This window comes from Channa argus, chromosome 11 (genome assembly GCF_033026475.1).
Source record: "Channa argus isolate prfri chromosome 11, Channa argus male v1.0, whole genome shotgun sequence".
Classification (NCBI taxonomy): domain Eukaryota; kingdom Metazoa; phylum Chordata; class Actinopteri; order Anabantiformes; family Channidae; genus Channa; species Channa argus.
The window spans coordinates 25,176,719-25,194,333 of record NC_090207.1 but is presented as its reverse complement, the minus strand read 5'-3'; the positions used below and the strand labels follow the sequence as shown (position 1 = coordinate 25,194,333).

General features: G+C 38.9%; 3 protein-coding genes across 5 annotated transcripts; 2 read left to right on the top strand and 1 right to left on the bottom strand.

The window, feature by feature from the left end:
* The first annotated feature begins 4,671 nt into the window (after window positions 1-4,671).
* Window positions 4,672-7,488, top strand: paxx (PAXX non-homologous end joining factor). The gene is made up of 7 exons (XM_067522434.1): window positions 4,672-4,849; window positions 5,172-5,232; window positions 5,337-5,386; window positions 5,543-5,721; window positions 6,087-6,137; window positions 7,017-7,110; window positions 7,195-7,488. The coding sequence occupies exons 1-7, from the start codon at window positions 4,749-4,751 to the stop codon at window positions 7,241-7,243; spliced, it is 585 nt and encodes a 194-aa protein (XP_067378535.1). The 5' UTR covers window positions 4,672-4,748; the 3' UTR covers window positions 7,244-7,488.
* Window positions 7,489-8,458: 970 nt separating this feature from the next.
* Window positions 8,459-16,394, top strand: dph7 (diphthamide biosynthesis 7). 3 transcript variants are annotated; one of them, XM_067521805.1, is made up of 10 exons: window positions 8,459-8,583; window positions 8,915-9,087; window positions 10,365-10,498; window positions 10,604-10,691; window positions 11,428-11,522; window positions 11,646-11,803; window positions 12,706-12,778; window positions 12,859-12,924; window positions 13,152-13,324; window positions 15,071-16,394. In XM_067521805.1, exons 2-10 carry the CDS (start codon window positions 8,956-8,958, stop codon window positions 15,469-15,471), a joined length of 1,320 nt encoding a protein of 439 aa, XP_067377906.1. In that variant the 5' UTR covers window positions 8,459-8,583; window positions 8,915-8,955; the 3' UTR covers window positions 15,472-16,394. The 3 variants fall into 3 exon arrangements, with proteins under 3 accessions (XP_067377906.1, XP_067377903.1, XP_067377905.1); XM_067521802.1 differs by having other exon boundaries at window positions 11,643-11,803; XM_067521804.1 differs by having other exon boundaries at window positions 8,489-8,583; window positions 8,918-9,087; window positions 11,643-11,803.
* Window positions 16,141-17,290, bottom strand: mrpl41 (mitochondrial ribosomal protein L41). The gene is made up of 2 exons (XM_067521806.1): window positions 17,191-17,290; window positions 16,141-16,891 (listed from the first exon to the last, which is right to left on the bottom strand). The coding sequence occupies exon 2, from the start codon at window positions 16,868-16,870 to the stop codon at window positions 16,463-16,465; it is 408 nt and encodes a 135-aa protein (XP_067377907.1). The 5' UTR covers window positions 16,871-16,891; window positions 17,191-17,290; the 3' UTR covers window positions 16,141-16,462.
* Window positions 17,291-17,615: the final 325 nt, after the last annotated feature.

Below are 17,615 nucleotides of genomic sequence, written 5' to 3'. Positions count from 1 at the left end.
GATGAGACCACTTGCTGGAGTTTAGGAGAATATTAAATATATATATATATAGAGAGGTGTAAGACACAAGTATGAAACTATAAAACAGTGAAACTAATGCGAACAAATAAAGGATTAAAGAAAAAAAATGATATTGATGAATAATCATAAGAGCACAATAAAACCAACTAAATTAATCTAAAAATACAATCTAGAATCTACAACAGATAAAACAATAATGAATTAAACAGAAAAAGATGCAATCAAGTAGGAACATTCTAGATGCTTTGTGCCTTCTTTCTGTCATAAACTAAACTTGGAATATTACATCACTGGCTCACTTTGAGACTTTGGCATTTTTTGTATGATTTTTTTGTTTCTTCCCCTTTTAGCTTATGTTGTAAGTTCACGGTTGCCATCACAAATCACTGGTTTTCATGGCTGCACAAATTTTTATGTCCTTCCTTACGAAACACTTACGACATGAGGCTGGGGAGAGCAGGGAGCGAACCTCCAACCCTTGGGCAGCCACTCTGAGCCACTGCACAATCCACAGTGAAACGTTTTATGCAATTCTGTGTACTCATATTAGAAATGAAGCAACTTTATTAAATATTGTTTTGTACACTCATCCATCATGTGTGTTCATATTTGATCATATCATGTCAAAAAGTTTAAAACAACCACATAAAGCTGTTTACTTCTCTATTAGACATGTGGAATAACAGCATCATAATGTCAGGGATCACACTATTATTTTTTTCTAAACACCAAGGAATATTGTGAGTGTTAAAAGTATATAAACCTCCAGGATTTTCATTTAATTTGAAGGAAAAATTTGTATCAGGTGTTTTTCTGAATAGGATGACAATCAGTTTGTAAGTCTATGAGGCTCTGTCTTATTTGAAGGGAAATCTGAGTCAATGCTGTCAAAGTTTGAGATTGAGATGACAGGTTTGTAGAAGCTTGTCAGGGTTCGAACAAAGGACATTTCTGAAGAACTTAGAGGAAGAGCTGCTGATGCTGAAAAGGATCACCAAAGACTTTCTAAAGAGTATGGACTCCAACAGTCAACTATCAGATTATGTACTAATAAGGAGCTTACAACTGTTACCCTCACCAGAAGTGGTCGACCAGCAATGATCACACACAAGGAACCTTGGGGTAACATCTGGGAAACTAAAGGCAGCTCTTGCAGTGTCTAATATCAGTGTTCATGGATCTAACAATCAGGAAAACTTTAACAGTGGTGTTTGAGGAAGAAATGCAATGACGACTGTAGAGTATCGAGTCATATTTCAGATATTTGTGTAGGCGGCTTTAAAACAGGTGAAGGTAAATTTTCATTTAAAAAGATACAAATAACATATCCGAAGGTGAATTTTTAACTAAATCCCTACATCAAAATGTAGCTCTGTGTAACCACATCAAAGAAAATAAATCCCTATATTCTGAGTAAATGAAAGTAATGGGAGAGTTTTCAGTTTCACACTTGTTGCCTGATCCTTTCTTCCTCTCTGTTGTTTAAAGGAAATTCCCCAAATGAAAATGACCTGGTCAACTTAACATGGTAAATAGTGTTTGGACACATGTGGACTGTGTGACAGACCTCACACAGCCACATCCATGGTAGTTTTCAATTTCTAAACTCAGGGCAGCACGGTGATGGAGTGGTTAGTCCTGCTGCCTCACACCTAGAATGTCCCCCAAACTAATCTTCGGACTCAGATTCGTCCTTGGGTGGAATGTGAGTGGTTGTCTGTCTGTGTATGTCTCTCTGTGTTGGCCCTGAGATAGACTGGAGACCTGTCCATGTGGACCCTGCCTCTCACCCAGTGTTTTATTATCGTGACATATGTAAAATAAACAATCTCACTTTTCCTTCCCTTTCCTTTTCCAGGTCACTGTAACACTACTTCCTTTTGTGAGAAACCCTGGTATTTTCAAGGAAATGGGCATCTGATTACCCAGTGTCTGCTTAGTCATGAATCTAAGCTACAATCAAGACAAGACTTTGAAAACTGTAATTAGGACCTTGGTAATGAAGTGGTTCCTGCGTAAAAGACCACTTTGGTAAATTGCAGCGTAACGTAATATTGCAAAGCACTGTATGTTTTGCTTTAACTGGTGCCTCTATCCTGCAGTGTCAGCATATGTTCCCTTTTTAATGATTTCAGCAAATCTCGTAAGACTTTGAAAGAAACGGGATGCAAAACTGCAACATAGAAAAGCAGGAGGAAGTGCTCGTTCTAATCGTTCACAAACTGGGGTTCATTTATGTGTGAATGTCCTGTACCATGTAAAAAAGTAGGAGGATTAGGAACAACGGGAAAACATTCCTGAAAGGCTTTTCAACAATATGTCAACTCTTTTGCTCTACTTTTCAAGCGGGCAGAATCTGCAGGCAGAGGAGGGACCCTTCACAGAAAGTCCTTTTTCCTTCTCTGACGCAGTGACAGCAGTAATGTCACCGGAGATAAAGACAGCATTGTGGGGTTTTTTTGTGGTGTGTATGTAGAATCAGCATTCCTTCAGCAGTCACAACAACAGGATTAGTATTTTACTGAGTTTGGACCCACGTCATCTGTTAGATTAACCCACTCACTATTAGGACCAACGGTCAGAAGGAAGTGGTACATGCTACATTTAGAGCTTCTGGAGCGTTTTGGTGCCTATGCAATGCAACATGTTACTAAAATAATAGGCACAGAAGGAAGAACTGGATTTAACATGAGTGACACTATCAGTGTGAGGTTCTTTAAAAAAAATGTAAAGGATTTTTTAAAATCAGGCAATTACAAATTAAACGTGTATGATACTCTTCCCCTGCACCTTGTCATTGTCCACCATCCTTTTCTGTGTTCTGTGTGCATGTTTGACATTTTTGGAGACTTGTTTGACTTGGGCACAGATACATCCTACCTGGCTATCTTGATTTCACTCCCTGTCCCTGAAAGGGACATGCACTGTTGACCTTTGGGTCCAGAGCTTGTTTCTTTGTCTTTTTTTTTTTTCTTCCTATCTTGATGTTCTGCTTTTCAATATGCATGTCCGTACCAGTTTAGGTCATGATAGCTTGTCTAAGATGATACTATGATGTTTTGGACAGTTTGTCAACCACTGCTGGTGCAGTCTATAATCAACATCAGGACAATTTCCACCAGTCCTTTATATTAGTATATGTTGAGGCCACGGTCAGCCAGGGATGTCAACCCCCAACCTTCTACCTGTGAGGCTTGTTGCATAACTGTTTCAGTACCCACTCCTGTTTCAGAAGTCCCTGGTCTGCTACTTTGCTAGCAACCCTCGACTCTTTCACAGAGTCATGTCTTTGCTAAAATTAGTCACATTTTGACATATCCATATTGACATTTTTACTAGTCACACGATATTTTAAATATTCCAATTGACAATAGTTATAATCTTTTATTTATTCTTATTTTATTCCATTCATTTTAAAGGTGAAATGTTAGTGTACTGCCTGGGCTTGTAGTGTTCAAATACGTAAATGATGAATGAATGATTATAATCCATCCAGTTAAGTTCTAGTAACTATTGTATGTCTGGGAAGTATTATGTATAAACCATTAAGACATGCATCTCTCCAGAATGTGAATGTGTTTTTGTGCTCAAAGTGCCACACCCTGCATTTGAACACGGCACCTGAATGAGCATTTGCTTTGAAGTCTGGACAACCTTGCTGGGTCTTGCCAGGAAACAGGAAGGGTAAGTGGGTGTTCCATTTACTGGAAGCCAACTGGGGACTAAGAAATGGAACAGGCTGATAGCCAAGTGGTCTTAGGCTGGGTTTCCTGAATTCTGCCTAAATACAGATGCTGGCAGACACAGGTACACAAGCGCTGCAACACAATTTTGTTGTTTAAGTTGCTAGTTTTCTTTAATTTGCAGCATCACTTTCAGCTTTTATTGAAATTGTTATAGGTCTCCTGGTTCTGGCTCCAGAGTTGCAAAGTTTTTCTTTTTTATAAAACTTTGCAGAGTTGCAAAGTTTTTTTTTCATATTTAATGGATTTCTCTTGTTGCTGTTTGTTGTATGAGTTCATTATAATTAGTAAAGATATTTTATAAAACACGACCAAGAATCTGTTCATTAACATGCTGCATAGATTTTTGTGTCCGTGTGATCCTGGGAGTTGTGATGTTGCAGCCAGTAGCATCTAGTAAGGTTTCCCAAGGCATATTGGTCCTAGTTGAGAGGCCAGACTAATAGTGATTCAGAGAACCCCTGTGGGTTTTTTCTAGAGCTGCATAATCTTTGCCTGAATCATGGTCCCACTGTAGGAACCAGACCTGCATAAGAACCCCGCTGATGTGTGCTGTGGCTAGGCCTTGAACCATAGTCCTGGTTTAGCACCGCCTGAAAAACGCTGTTGGTCAACAAAGGGTGGTATGGGCCCACTATGTGCAAGATAAGATTCGCTGGTTTGACTGCTGCTGCTGCTGTCAGACATTTCACAAAATAGGCAAACAACCACCACTCTGATCAGCCAGAAACTGTTCAATTGTCAAGGTTTACACATAATCGGTTATTTAAATACCTAAAATTAAGTTTTTCCTTTAAACTACATTCATCTTTGCACCTGCTGTTCCACTTTGGTCCAGTGTGTGTCAGTGTGGCGCTTCTACGCTTGTTGCCGTTCCTCTTTTACACCCAAAGAAGAACAAATTTGTTCAAATCGCTGTTATTGTTGTTGTTGAGTTTCCTGGATTGTACCAGACATCCACTGTTGTGAATAGTTGAAAGGGACATGGATGTTAACCAAACATCATACTGTACAGTTTTAGATAAAAAAAGCCATTCTAAGTTCCTTTGCTATACACGAAGAAAAGACGGAGTATTTTGTATTTGGTGAGTCGAGGCTATGAGAAAGATTCACCTGAAATTCTACTTAACGCTTAACGGTAACGTTTGCCGATCTCCATTTAAAATCCAACAGTTTCTACACTTAAGCTTTTAAGTTTCTACACAGCTATTAATTGTATCATAGAGGATACAATATATTATTAACACAATCCATTTGCCTCCAAGAGATGATCGTCTTTTAAAATAGACCTATTTAGTTAGTTCTAGTTGGTTTTGAGACCTTGTAATGAATCATGTTGTGTGTGTTTGTGTTGATGTGAGTCCAATTTTATGTATTTATGTTCATCATGTTTATGTTTGTATGTAGTTTGACAGATGCTGTTGATGTCTGGAGCACAGAGTACAGTGATGATGCCTTTAGCCAGTTTGTAAGTGTCACATGCAGTTTCACCCCCACTCCACCTGATTGTCAATCAATACTTTGTTAAAAGTGTTGATTTTGTTCCTGAGTTGTAACTTTATCTTTGTTTAGAGACAGAGATTTGCTCTGAAATCTACAGAAGATTATATTTTAAAGCTCAGGTAAGATTAAAATGTCTCTTCATTTAAATCATTGCAACGTTGTTTCTAGGAAGGTAACATTCAGTTAAGCCTTTATATTGTCCAGCTTTTCTCTCTCTCTCTCTCTCTCTCTCCCTCCTTTACTACCTGGGGCTGAATATTCCTTGTTTCCCTCAGGTCAGCCTGTTGTAGTGGGGATGTGTCCGTGGTGGTCCATGACACAAGTTTAGAGCTCCGTGTGGGCTCTGGTCTAAGTGAACTGAGTGTGAACCTGTCCAGACTGCAAGGCCCACAGGCCACAGAGGAAGTGAAGGAGCTAATCTTCAGGATGGGTGACAGTCTCACTCAGCTTGACAGTAAATGTTTGCTCTTGTGACTTTTAGAAGTTGTTTCACATAGTGTGCAGGATATGAACATATCCAAGGTTAAAGGGCGACTTCACCAATTTTCAACTTGCTTTCTGTGGCTTTAGTTTAGGGTCAGTAACAAGCAACAAGAACACATAATCTAAACCGAAGGGTCTTCCAAGTGATGTCATATGGAGGCATTTTTCAGCTAGAAGTACAGAAATATTTTAATATAGGGAAGTCAAAAGGAAGTTTATTGGCATTTATTTACATGTACTACCCAAACTAGAATCAAAAGAAGCGAATTCAAAATCAGTGAAGGCGTCCTTTTAAAACTGGAAAAAGTGCTGACAGGCTTTTGTCATTTTTTTCAGGTCGATCCCCCTCAGTCAGTCCGGTAAAAAAACACCAAAGGCGTCTTGCAGGTAGGTTTCTAAATCTGTATATATAAGGGTTGTTGTACAGAATAAGATTTTAACACAAGATAGCCAGAGGAACCTCTACGAAGAGTCCTAACAGACTATGTTTGAGCTTGCGTTGTTTTAAAAATCATAAAAAGTCCATTACAATTCACAGAAGAGTCTCGTTACAGTTGTTTGCATCGGTAGGAAACTTTTAGTAAAACTTTTGGTTAATGGTCATGGTTGCTAACTTTAAAGAACATGTTTTTGGGTTGTTGTTTTTTTGGTGAAAGTGTTGGTTGTCACAGTAGTTGGTTCCCCTAAAGCATCTAAAGAAGTAAATGCTTAGTAGAGTTTAGTGGGGGGGTGGGGGTGGGGGTGGGGGTCTTAAAGGGTTAAAAAATGCCGAGCCAAAGCCATTATTCATACCTACCAAATTATCTTGAAATTGATGCTGTTGCTAGCTCAACACAGAGCCTTTTCATAAAATGATATGTCAGTGCTTCAATTGTTATCAGCTAAGTTAGATTTTTCAAACCATGCTAACAACCTAGTTTATGTTTATGGTAAGTTCAAGGATAACCTCATGCTATTTTGGCAGTGGTGAAAAATGACTTTTACTCTGTTTTAATTTTTCCCATTTTAGATATTTTTCTGCCAATTTAACAAGCCAAACACAAACTGCATTATATTATGATAATATACTCTTAGGTGGAAAAACACGCCTGAGCACAACACCAGCATGAAACTCACTGTGTAGCAAACCATGTTAGCAGAAATGTGGTCATGACAAGTCCAGTAAAACTCTGAGCTGAGTAACAGAAGACAGTGAGTTACCACCTAAATGTGATGGTGTTGTTGTAGTGGTTCATCAGCTTACAGAGAATATATGTTTGTGCTCAGAGTTTGAACCCCGGCTGCAGCAGAACTGCGCTCCATCAGTGACTGTGAAGAGGCGACTTCCCGGGGCTTCACTCATCAACCCAGGAGCTAAAAAGTACGGTGTCTCAAGAACCTTCAACAGTAAATACATTATTCTCTGCAAGTGCATGTAAACCAACAACGGGTAATTGTTTTGCAGGCAGCTGCAAGCGACTGGTGTGGCCTTTGACAATGTGGATGAAGACTGATCCATTAGACAAAAAACTTTCTGCTCTCTATATTCTCCCATTGCTGCTCCATAACACACAAGGAATGTTTTTTAACCCATTACCAAAACATTATGACGTTTTAAATTACAGGTTGTATGGCAAAACTTGAACAATGATTTTTAATAAGCTTCTCTTTTGAATGATGATGTGGTTTTTATGGTGTATATTTGGCTGAATTTAATTGAATGTGGACATTAAAGAATTTGAACTGTGTGTGAAACAAATTGTTGTATTTGGAGCAGATTAATCTTAATCTTAATGACTCATTATTCCAATAAAATAATTTTTATACAGAAGCAAATCATTTATTGGTGAATAGATCGAGGCAGGATGTTTGATCTGTGGCTCATTCGATAGATGACGATGGCTCTGTTTGAATACATGAAGATCTCTGTATCAAGATCCAAATGGCTATTTAAGCTCTTCCATTAATTGTACAAAACAAAGTTATAGCCTAATCCATAACACCAACCCTCCCTTTACTTAAAATTAATCACAAATCACAAACAAATCTTTTATGTTATCAACTTACCAATGAGGTTTACTTTACACAAAACATTGCTAAAATTAGGACTAAATTTACAGAACCACCTGATATGTGATAGTATAGAAACTAAATTAATTAATTTGCCTTTGGTGATTCTCTCATCAACTTTCTGGGATAATATGCATGAATGGTTGACAACTAAAGTACCTACTCTTCCAGGTTTCACTTGATTAATATTATATGTGATAAAATATTTGGTATGTCACTATTTGAAAGTACATCTGACTTTTCTCTTAAATGTCCTCTTACAATTTGGTAATTTTTATTCACAAATATAAAACCCTCTGTTTATTTAAAAGATTAAATAAATTCATTAAAACATCTGCATGAAAACAACTACAACCCCCCACAGATGCATTTCATGTAGTGACTGATTTTCAATATATGTAACCAGAAAAAAAATCAGGATAATGTCAGAATTCCAGTGCATGTCTAAAATGGGCTTCTTTTAAAAAAGATATGGCAGAAAACATTGCATTCCGTTTTTGGTCAGAGAGACCCCGCCCAACTAATATAGTAAAATCTCTATGTGTTTCAAATACATTAATAAACAAAAACACCTTGCTTTGTAAAAACGAAGAAGAAAAATCTAGGAACGCTAAAGGAAGTGACGCACAGCACGGACGGGGCGGACCCTAACCTCATCTCTCTTCTTTTATTGGCTTGCAAACCTGGAGTCTACGACGAGTAGTTTTCGTTTAAGGGATCGGGCGCCATCTTTGATTCACATATCCAGTTTTCCTTAGATTGTCGAGGCAGAGGTGGCTCATATGTAAGTTTTGTTGATAATAATTTCTTGTGTGTATATTCAGTAATGCTAGTTTATCTGACGTTGGACATTTCTGTCACGCACTGAATATCAGTTCACTGTTTGGCATGTGAGGCAATGCGATTGAGGCTGAGTTACTGTGTAATAAGCTATTGCAATTTTATCCTGCTAGCAAGCCACCAAAGATATATGCTAGCGTTAGCTCAATTGGCAAAATCGTGGTTAGCGTAGCTAGAAAATACTGCTAGAATATATCCGCACTACTTACAGACCTATCTGAATTTAGCCTTGGTTTTACAGTTAAGATGTAACGAAATAAAAATATGCATTTTAGCAGCTGTACCAGCACACCAGCGTTATGCAAAGCAGGTGGTCATGGCTTGGAAGTCGAAGACCCGCAGTCTACAGGTGTTTGACACGGAGCTGAGCGCTGACACGGTGGAGTGGTGTCCTGTTTCAACGGGCCACAACATCCTGGCCTGCGGCACCTACCAGCTGCAGAAAGGGGTGAGATGACATACGATCATACGTCCATTAGCTGACATGTGGACAGAGATTCACATTTATTAACCCTCTTCTTAGAATTCCAGTCAGTTTCCGTCCGTTATATAACATAAATTTAAATAGATGCTTTAGTTTCTTTGCATACACAATGGCTTAACTTTAATCTGAGTGAAATTTACAGCATGACATTTAAAATCTAACTGTAACACACAAGTCTTAAGTCTTTACTTTAAGTATTTAGGGACAAGAGCAAGAATGGTGGACCATCAAGTAAATGGCATTTTCACTGCCATGAACTTCTTTCACTGTCACCGCCACTTAGCTGAACAGCATCTCTCCTTCTCTGCACCTTTGATTATTTTGCCTGATGGATGCAGACAGTATTTCCTGAATGAGTAGTCACTTCCAGCTGGAAAAAAGTCAAATGTGTTGGAGAAGAGAGCCAACACTGGAAAGCATGAGTAAAAATGCAGTTTGTATGTTTCATACTAGCTTAACTTATGTTATTGCCTTGTACCCCTCATCATACTAGCACTGTGTGGTGAGTTCGGTTGATGACTGTTGAAATGAGATCAGATTATTTCAGTTTACATTTTAAGTATACATTATTATATACTACTCGCAAAAAGTTAGGGATATTTGAGTTTTGGGTGAAATTTCAGGATGCACCTAAAATGCACTATAACCTTTACTGGTAAACTTAATTTGACCCCTAAACATTCGAAGCCACATGTCCAACTGTTCAATGTTTTAGTACCTATTGCATAACATGCTCTTTTTTGACATGGTGATTACCACAACAATCACAATGTGATCCATGGATTAGATTGACCACTAAATGTTCTGGTTTAGTGACAGTTTGTATTGAAACAGTCCTCTTTGTCATGCTGTTCACTTTTTGACATCATGAGACCAAGACAAAACCTAACAATTTACAAGTTACTGAGGCATTGACATTTTTTATACATTTATAAGACATTTATAGACATTTATATAATACCGCTGTATCATAAACTCTTTATGTTTCTCATAAATTTCACCCAAAAGTCAAATATCCCAAACTTTTTGTGAGGATTTTATAAATTAAAATTAAGATGTTATTTTAAATATACACATTTTAATTGCAATTACTTGTCATTTATTTATTTTTAATTGTAAGCCAGAAGTCTTTGTCACTTTTTGTTGATTATGTTTTTCATGCAGCAGTAAGGCCAACATGAGGAGGTCTTTTTACAGTCTTTTATGTTTTTGTGATTATCACACTTATGTCTTTCCTATAGGCAGGTGAAGAGGATGCTACGCCATGCCGGACTGGTCGTTTGTATCTCTTTGAATTTCAGCATGAGGGATTGACATGTCCTCCTCTCACAGAACTGCAACGCATAGACACAGCCGCCATTTTGGATTTGAAATGGTGAGAAATGAAGTTTAATCAGTTGTGGCAATTGGTGATTATTTGAAGCTATTCCTCAATGTATTTGTTTGTATTTTATTTTATTTTTTTAATGCATATTTTCAGGTGCCATGTGCCGGTTTCAGGAAAGGCACTGCTGGGAATGGCAGCTGCCACAGGGGAACTGCAGCTGTTCTCGCTATCAGACATTCAGGTGAGAAATGTGGCAACAGAAAACCCAGAGCCAGTGACTTCTAAGCTTTAGGCATGTAGCTGATGTTTGTGTATAGTGTCGGCGTGTTTTTTACAGGACACATGGTCATTAAATATATTCTTCAGCCTATAAGATAAAAACTATAGTGTTTTTCAAAGCAGCCTTTCCTACTACAACGCAGTTTCATTGATTTCTACATAAATTTGTGAATAGAATTGACTGTGATCAGATCTTCAGCACCAAGTCACAAATATTAACAAACACAACATAACACAGTTGTGATCTTTCATGTCTTTATTAAACATACCCATTAAACATACAATGTATTGATGGAAAAAGAAATGGCAAGCTACAGGTTGCACTCTGTAGCTTGTAAGCCACTGATGACTAGATTAATGTATTGACCTTCTGCTTTTCTAACGGTACAAAATTAAACTTTTTTAAAAATTCAGATTTAATGAATATGATTGTATTAATACCAGTGTTTCCCATTAATTACCTCCTCCACTTGTTTCAGCAAAGCATCTCCTCCAGTCAGTCAGTGAGGCTGTTGGATAACTGAAAATATGTTTAATGGGCAATAATAATGTGGATCCATTATGGATTGAGCTACACTCCTTTCTGACACTTGTTTAAATAATGTCAATGTAGGAGCTTTCCCTTTTAGCCAGCCCATTAATTTAACCCAGTGTGACTGTTGTGGTAGTCTGTTCTCATGAATGTGTGTGTCCAGTAGGAAGGCAGCCGCAGTCTGCAGACTCTGAGCAGTTTGGAGGTAGGAGCAGAGCGCCTGGCGCTGTCATTGGATTGGTCCACTGGAAGAATGGACAGGTAAGAGACTCAGCGTGGATCCGAGCCAGAACAACAGCTGCAGTATCATTGTGTTTACAGTTATCATATGTTTTACAACTGTCACTGTGGTCACGTTAGGTGTTTCCTTTTCATTGTCAGCAGCAGTGACGTACGGTTGGTATGCAGCGACTCAGCAGGTTGTGCCAGTCTGATCTCTCTGGCTGAAGGTAATCTGACAGCTCTGTCACACTGGAAAGCCCATGACTTTGAAGCCTGGATCTCGGCTTTCTCATACTGGGACCTACAACAGGTTTACACTGGTAAACACCCAATTAAAAGATATTCCTTCATTTTCAGAGCCATATTTACAGGATTGTCCCAATTGGGGAGTTTAAGTTGTCAAGCCTTTGACAATGAATCCGCCCCCTAAATGTTTTTGTCTTTTATTATGACACTTTTAGGCAATTTAGGCTTTTTGACCCTGATCAACAAAAAAAGATCCCTGTAATCTAAATGAACTATTAGTGATTTTGAAGGGGGGCATCATGGTGGTGCAATGTTCGGTGCTGTTTAGAAGACTTGAATCCATCTGCCAACTTTGGCCTTTCTCAGTAGAGTATATATATTCATCCCGTATGTGAATAGATTTCCTAAGGGTATTTCGGTTTCCTGCAACTGTCCAAACACGTGCAGTTAGGTTAATGGATAATTAAATCACAGAAATTGCCTCTAGCTAAACGTCCTTGGTGACTTTTGTCACTTCTTCAAAGTCACCCACTTTAAATGCCAGTAATGGTGCCATCTTATTTTTCACCTGTTTCCTTCCTGTTTGGTCGTGGGATTAAGAAATGTAAATATCTTTTTGACTTTTGTCAGAAGTGCATAATATCTGACTTGAAGGCAAAGTAAATTAGTTACAGACTGACAATATTGTCTAGGCTTTTCAGTCTCTCACCTCTTTCAAAATCATTTTATTGTATAAGCTGGTAAAAGTATTACATTGAAAAGACTTTCAATAAAAAAAAGTTTGGGCTCAAGTTATTTAAGTAATTAATTTTAATTACTTTCTAGTGACCTGTGTCATTCACAATCTGTTAATAAGACTGCCTGGCACTGAATACTTCCCTCTGTGTTGTGTTAAGTGTCTTTCAATGTCCCACCCATAGTCAGATTATACACGTGTGTGTGAAATATAAAAATGGCCTGTGTTTCTCCTCCTTAGGTGGTGATGACTGCAAACTCAAAGGCTGGGATCTCAGGGTTGACCCTTCCCGTCCAACCTTCACCAGTAAAAAGTTAGTACTGATGTTAGCATTTATTTGAATGGTCTACTTGCTGCAAGTACGATGACAAATTCTGGCCTGTTCTCTTCAAGGCACTCTATGGGTGTGTGCAGCATTCACAGCAACCCACATCGGGAACACATCCTGGCCACAGGCAGGTAAATAGCACAATAAACTATGTGTAGTAACTAGGTGTGGTACTGTGTGGTATTGCCTTACTCAGTCAGTGCGGACACAAACCTTGTCCTCCACGCCACCATCCACAGAGAGCCTCTCTGGACACAGGCGGACGGCGGCGATAACAAAATCTTGAATATAGACAGAGATACACAAAACGTATGAAGTATCCTTTAATCTTAAATGTTCTTGGATTCTCTCTCTGAAGCTATGATGAGCAGGTGTTGCTGTGGGATGGCAGAAACATGCGGCAGCCTCTCAGTGAGAGTGCCATGGGCGGTGGAGTGTGGAGGCTGAAGTGGCATCCAACCCATCAGCACCTGCTGCTGGCAGCCTGTATGCACAATGACTTCCATATCCTCAACTGCCAGCAGGTCCTAGGTGAGTATGAAGTAGAGATGAACAAATAGAATACATGGGATTCTTACTATGAGCTATGAAAGTCGCAGAGAACGCATAAAAGTCTTCAGTCAAATTATTTTCTTTATGGTTGAAGAACATTTTTGGACCTTCAAAAGCCATCCCTCTACAATTTCAACAACAAAGAGGCAGTGATGACAAATTATTGTACAGGTCATTGTTCCCAACAGATATGATACAGGAATATTTGGATGGATCAATGGAGGATCCAGTCAGGGATTCAGAGAATTTGATCCTCTCTTGCTCCACCGTTGTAAAGCTGTAAAAGAGAGTAATTATTCACCGCAACACATTATATAAAACCTTGGATGTATTGTATGAGCTGAGAATATGTTTCTGTCCAAACAGTTATTGGGTTTCACCCATTGCCCTGCTGTAGTGAAGCTGCTTCTCTTGCTCCATGATTGGTATTTAATAATTCATTTTTCCTGCCTTAGCAAAGAGCAGTGCACAAATCTTTCAGGTGCAATCTTGTCATTTTGCCAGCACCAGATCATGTCAGAGGTAATATGGTGTCCATATGAAAACTGGACCAGGTATTATTTACTGTAATCAATGATCCTATTCATACAGGCTTTAAAGAGAAGTAAGTAGGCCAAAATCAGCTGTCCTGAGCTGACATGAGCATGAGCAAAAGTTAGTACTCCTCCTTTTGATTACTTTTTTTTTTGTGTGTGTTACTAAAAACATAATAAAATCAGTTTTTATTATGTTTGTGTTATCACTGTTATGCAAATACAGCAGAGACAACTCTTCACAAGCCCCAGATTCAGAAGCTTGTAAACCCACCTGTAGCGGTTATAACTTGAAGTAATTGTTTTCTTATGACTTTATAAGTCTTTATCAATTTTGGTGCATTCTTCTTTGGATCTTCGAGGTTTTTGGGGCATTTGCTTATATACAGCTCTCCTACGGCAACCCGGTAGCTCATTGGGTAGAGCAGCAGGATGAGATACAGAAGTCTGCAGGATCAAATCCCAGCTTACTGGGCATGTCCCTGAGCGAGACACTAAAACAATAGATACCCGACAATCGGATGATTTACAGCACCTGGCTGCCACTTAAATCTTATGGATCCAGTAAGGGGGTGCTTAGTATTGCCTACATGTTTTTTTTGTTTTCTCTTTGTTTAATTTTTGTTAAATAAATAATGGCGAGGCAAGAAACGTTACGTTGTTGTATTTGCCTAATACTAAGACCTGCTACAATCGGATAATTTTATTTTTTTTTTTACACACAAAAAAGCATAAGATTAAAAGGGGGGATACTAACCTTTGCAATACTGTACATAAATGCAAAAACATGTTAAAAGGTTTATCTAAACAAATTGTGAGTGTGTCCATTTTATTATGAGTAGGAGCAAGTGCGTGTCTTTGACTGTGTCCGTCTCTGAAGGGAACGTGGAAAGTATGATTTACCACTTTAAAAATCATATTGCGAATAACAATAACTATAGATATTGACCTCATCCTAATTGTGGGCTTTAAGAAGTCTGAATGGAAATAAACTTTTTCGTACTTTATTAGCCCTCTTAGTCAATTCCTTTAACTTTATCAACCCACGATGAAATTAAAGTCATTCACCCCAACACACTATATAAAAACATTGTAGGAATTAAATTTATTTCATAAGCTGAGAATATGTTTGTGCTCAAACAGTTATTGTTGAGTTTCTCTGCAACCCTGTTGTTTTCCTGTCATTATCCAGAGGGCAGTGGAGGAGCTTGTCCTGTCGCAGCCTCATACATCCTCCACAACTCCCTTGCATATGGCGCTGACTGGTCCCAACTGTCCCTGGGCAAACCTGCTTCCTGCACCCCTACTGCTGCAGAACCAAAGGGAATTGACACAGAGAGCAGAGGACATTTGAGGATTCAGTATGAATCTCCTACCACCAGCTTTGACACTTCCCTGGAGGATGATGCTGGAGGATACATCCCAGAATGTATTGCAGTGGCGCCTACCCCCCCTACTGCAGGTGAAGCCCTCAACCCTGAAGCTGATTCCCCGTCATTGTCCTGTCTGCTTGCAAGCTGTTCTTTTTATGACCACATGCTGCATGTGTGGCGCTGGGACTGGACTCCGGATAAGGCTCAACAGCTGCATTGACCAGGGTGTACTGGCTGAGATGACACTATAGACACACCTGTCAAATTATTTGATATACTGAAGTAAAACAGACTGCTATGACAAAGGCATGATAGAGTTACTCCATTCACAGGTTTTATCACACAAACAGGTAAACAAATACCTTATGAGAGAATATGCAATGATTTTATAAACTATTTTTTAAACAAATTGTATATAATCTTATATACTATTTACCCTGTATCAATAAGATCAATACAGCTGTTAACCTACAACTCCTCATTTATTATAGCTTTCGTACTTTGATTATGTTGTTAAACTGTTCACAAACACATGCTTTAAGACCAGCATCAGTTTAACCACATGAATTGGGTACAAATGCAGTATGTCTAACTGTATGTGTCGCTTTGAAGAGGATGTCCCTTTGATCGCCTAAAGAACATCCTCTACATTATTATCCCTCGGCTGCTTTAGACACGTTTATACATTTCCATATGAGATAACTTAGGGGCAACTTCAATTGATGTTTACATTCATTTTATTTTCTGAGTAATAGTTGTGACATCTTTGAAGTTCCATCGTGCATCTTTTGGAACTAGTAAAAATGTCTTTACAATTAAGGCGTCCTGGCCAAAATGATAACTATGAAGATGACTCAGCTCTCTGTATAAATATTCATAGTGAGTCAGGTCAGTGTATGCTTTAGTTTTTATTTATTTCAAACCCACATTTAAGGTCGTCTAATACAAACATAGAACTCTTGAGTTTTCACTAGGCTGTCCTGTGTACTTATAAATACCCAGCTCAAAGCCCTCAAAATGTGTTTATAACAATGAAAGTACAATTGCCATATGGAGAATATCCTGCGGGTTTTATTTTGTTTGTTGGATTAACGGAAATTTAAGCCACTTGTACCAAATTCATTTTAAACAGCATTAACCGCCTCTTGTGTGATGATTTTTTTCCACCAAGTGTCACAGTTGATTTTCAGCTTGTCAAACTGAGTGTGTGTTTAACGCACAAAGTTCTTGGGATACAGCTTGAAGAGCTTCTGCTCCTGTGTGGGCTCAAATCCGTATTTGTCCAGCTGATCCTTGCTGAAAGTGCCCTCTTTAAAGTCTTTCTCGATTTGAGGGACCACCAGCTCATTAAAGAGACTCTGTGCTGTGAGTGGAGGCTCTGTTCCTCTGGAAGAGCGATATGAGACGTAAGGTTTGAGATTGAATCCCTCCAAAGTAGGCACCACAAACTCAGGAATCATGGCCCTAATGGTTAAAAACTTTCTGCTGGAGAGCCTTAGTCCGGTGGGCCTTGCACCCCGGCCTTTATTGTGAGTCCTTGATCCACGCTTGCTGGTGAACTCAGACATCCTGTCCGCTCCTCTCACCAGACCCCTCATCAGCGTGGATAACACACCCATGGTGCCAAGGACAGAGAAAACCTGCAAATTGGAAGTAAATGAGTGGTTTACGCGAGTAACGTTTCTCCGCGGAAGACAACTATATGAGACAACCAACAACAAAAGCCGAAATTTTGCAAAAAATGTGCAGTCTAATAAAAAGCATCAAGTGTGGGAAAAACACCATGTTGTAAAATAGCTTAACGTTAACACCTGACATGTTAGCAAACTTCTGTAACGTTATATTGCTTTCATTAATAAACGTTAGCTAAACATCCCTCCTGAGCAAGTCAAGCTACCTTCACATATTTTGTTTTTTAACAAAATTTGATTCTGCTCACCTTGAACACACTGGCGGTCCAATGTAAGGTAATGTGGTTGACTGTCGAAAGAAACAGTCAGTAATTGGCCGAAAGGAACCTTCCTCTACCAATGACAATCCGCGATACTCACTTACTACAGAAGCGTCAGCTATGGGATTGCGTCAAGTTACCATTTGTTAGCTATCATTTTACTTTCAAAATAAATGGGCCAGTGTCTGGACAGACTGCATTTCACTGACAGATGATGCGTTACTCGTGTCCGTCTTGCATGACACTGTAATAGGAATGAATGTGGTATTATGAGCACAGTTTAAGTGTGTATAAAATGATTTGTCTTTACTGATAATCCAAACATGTTGAAGCCATTCGCTGCTTCAGCAGTTCGCGCTCCTGGCGCACTCCAGATCTCGGCCTAACACATCTTGTGCACGCAATAAACACAT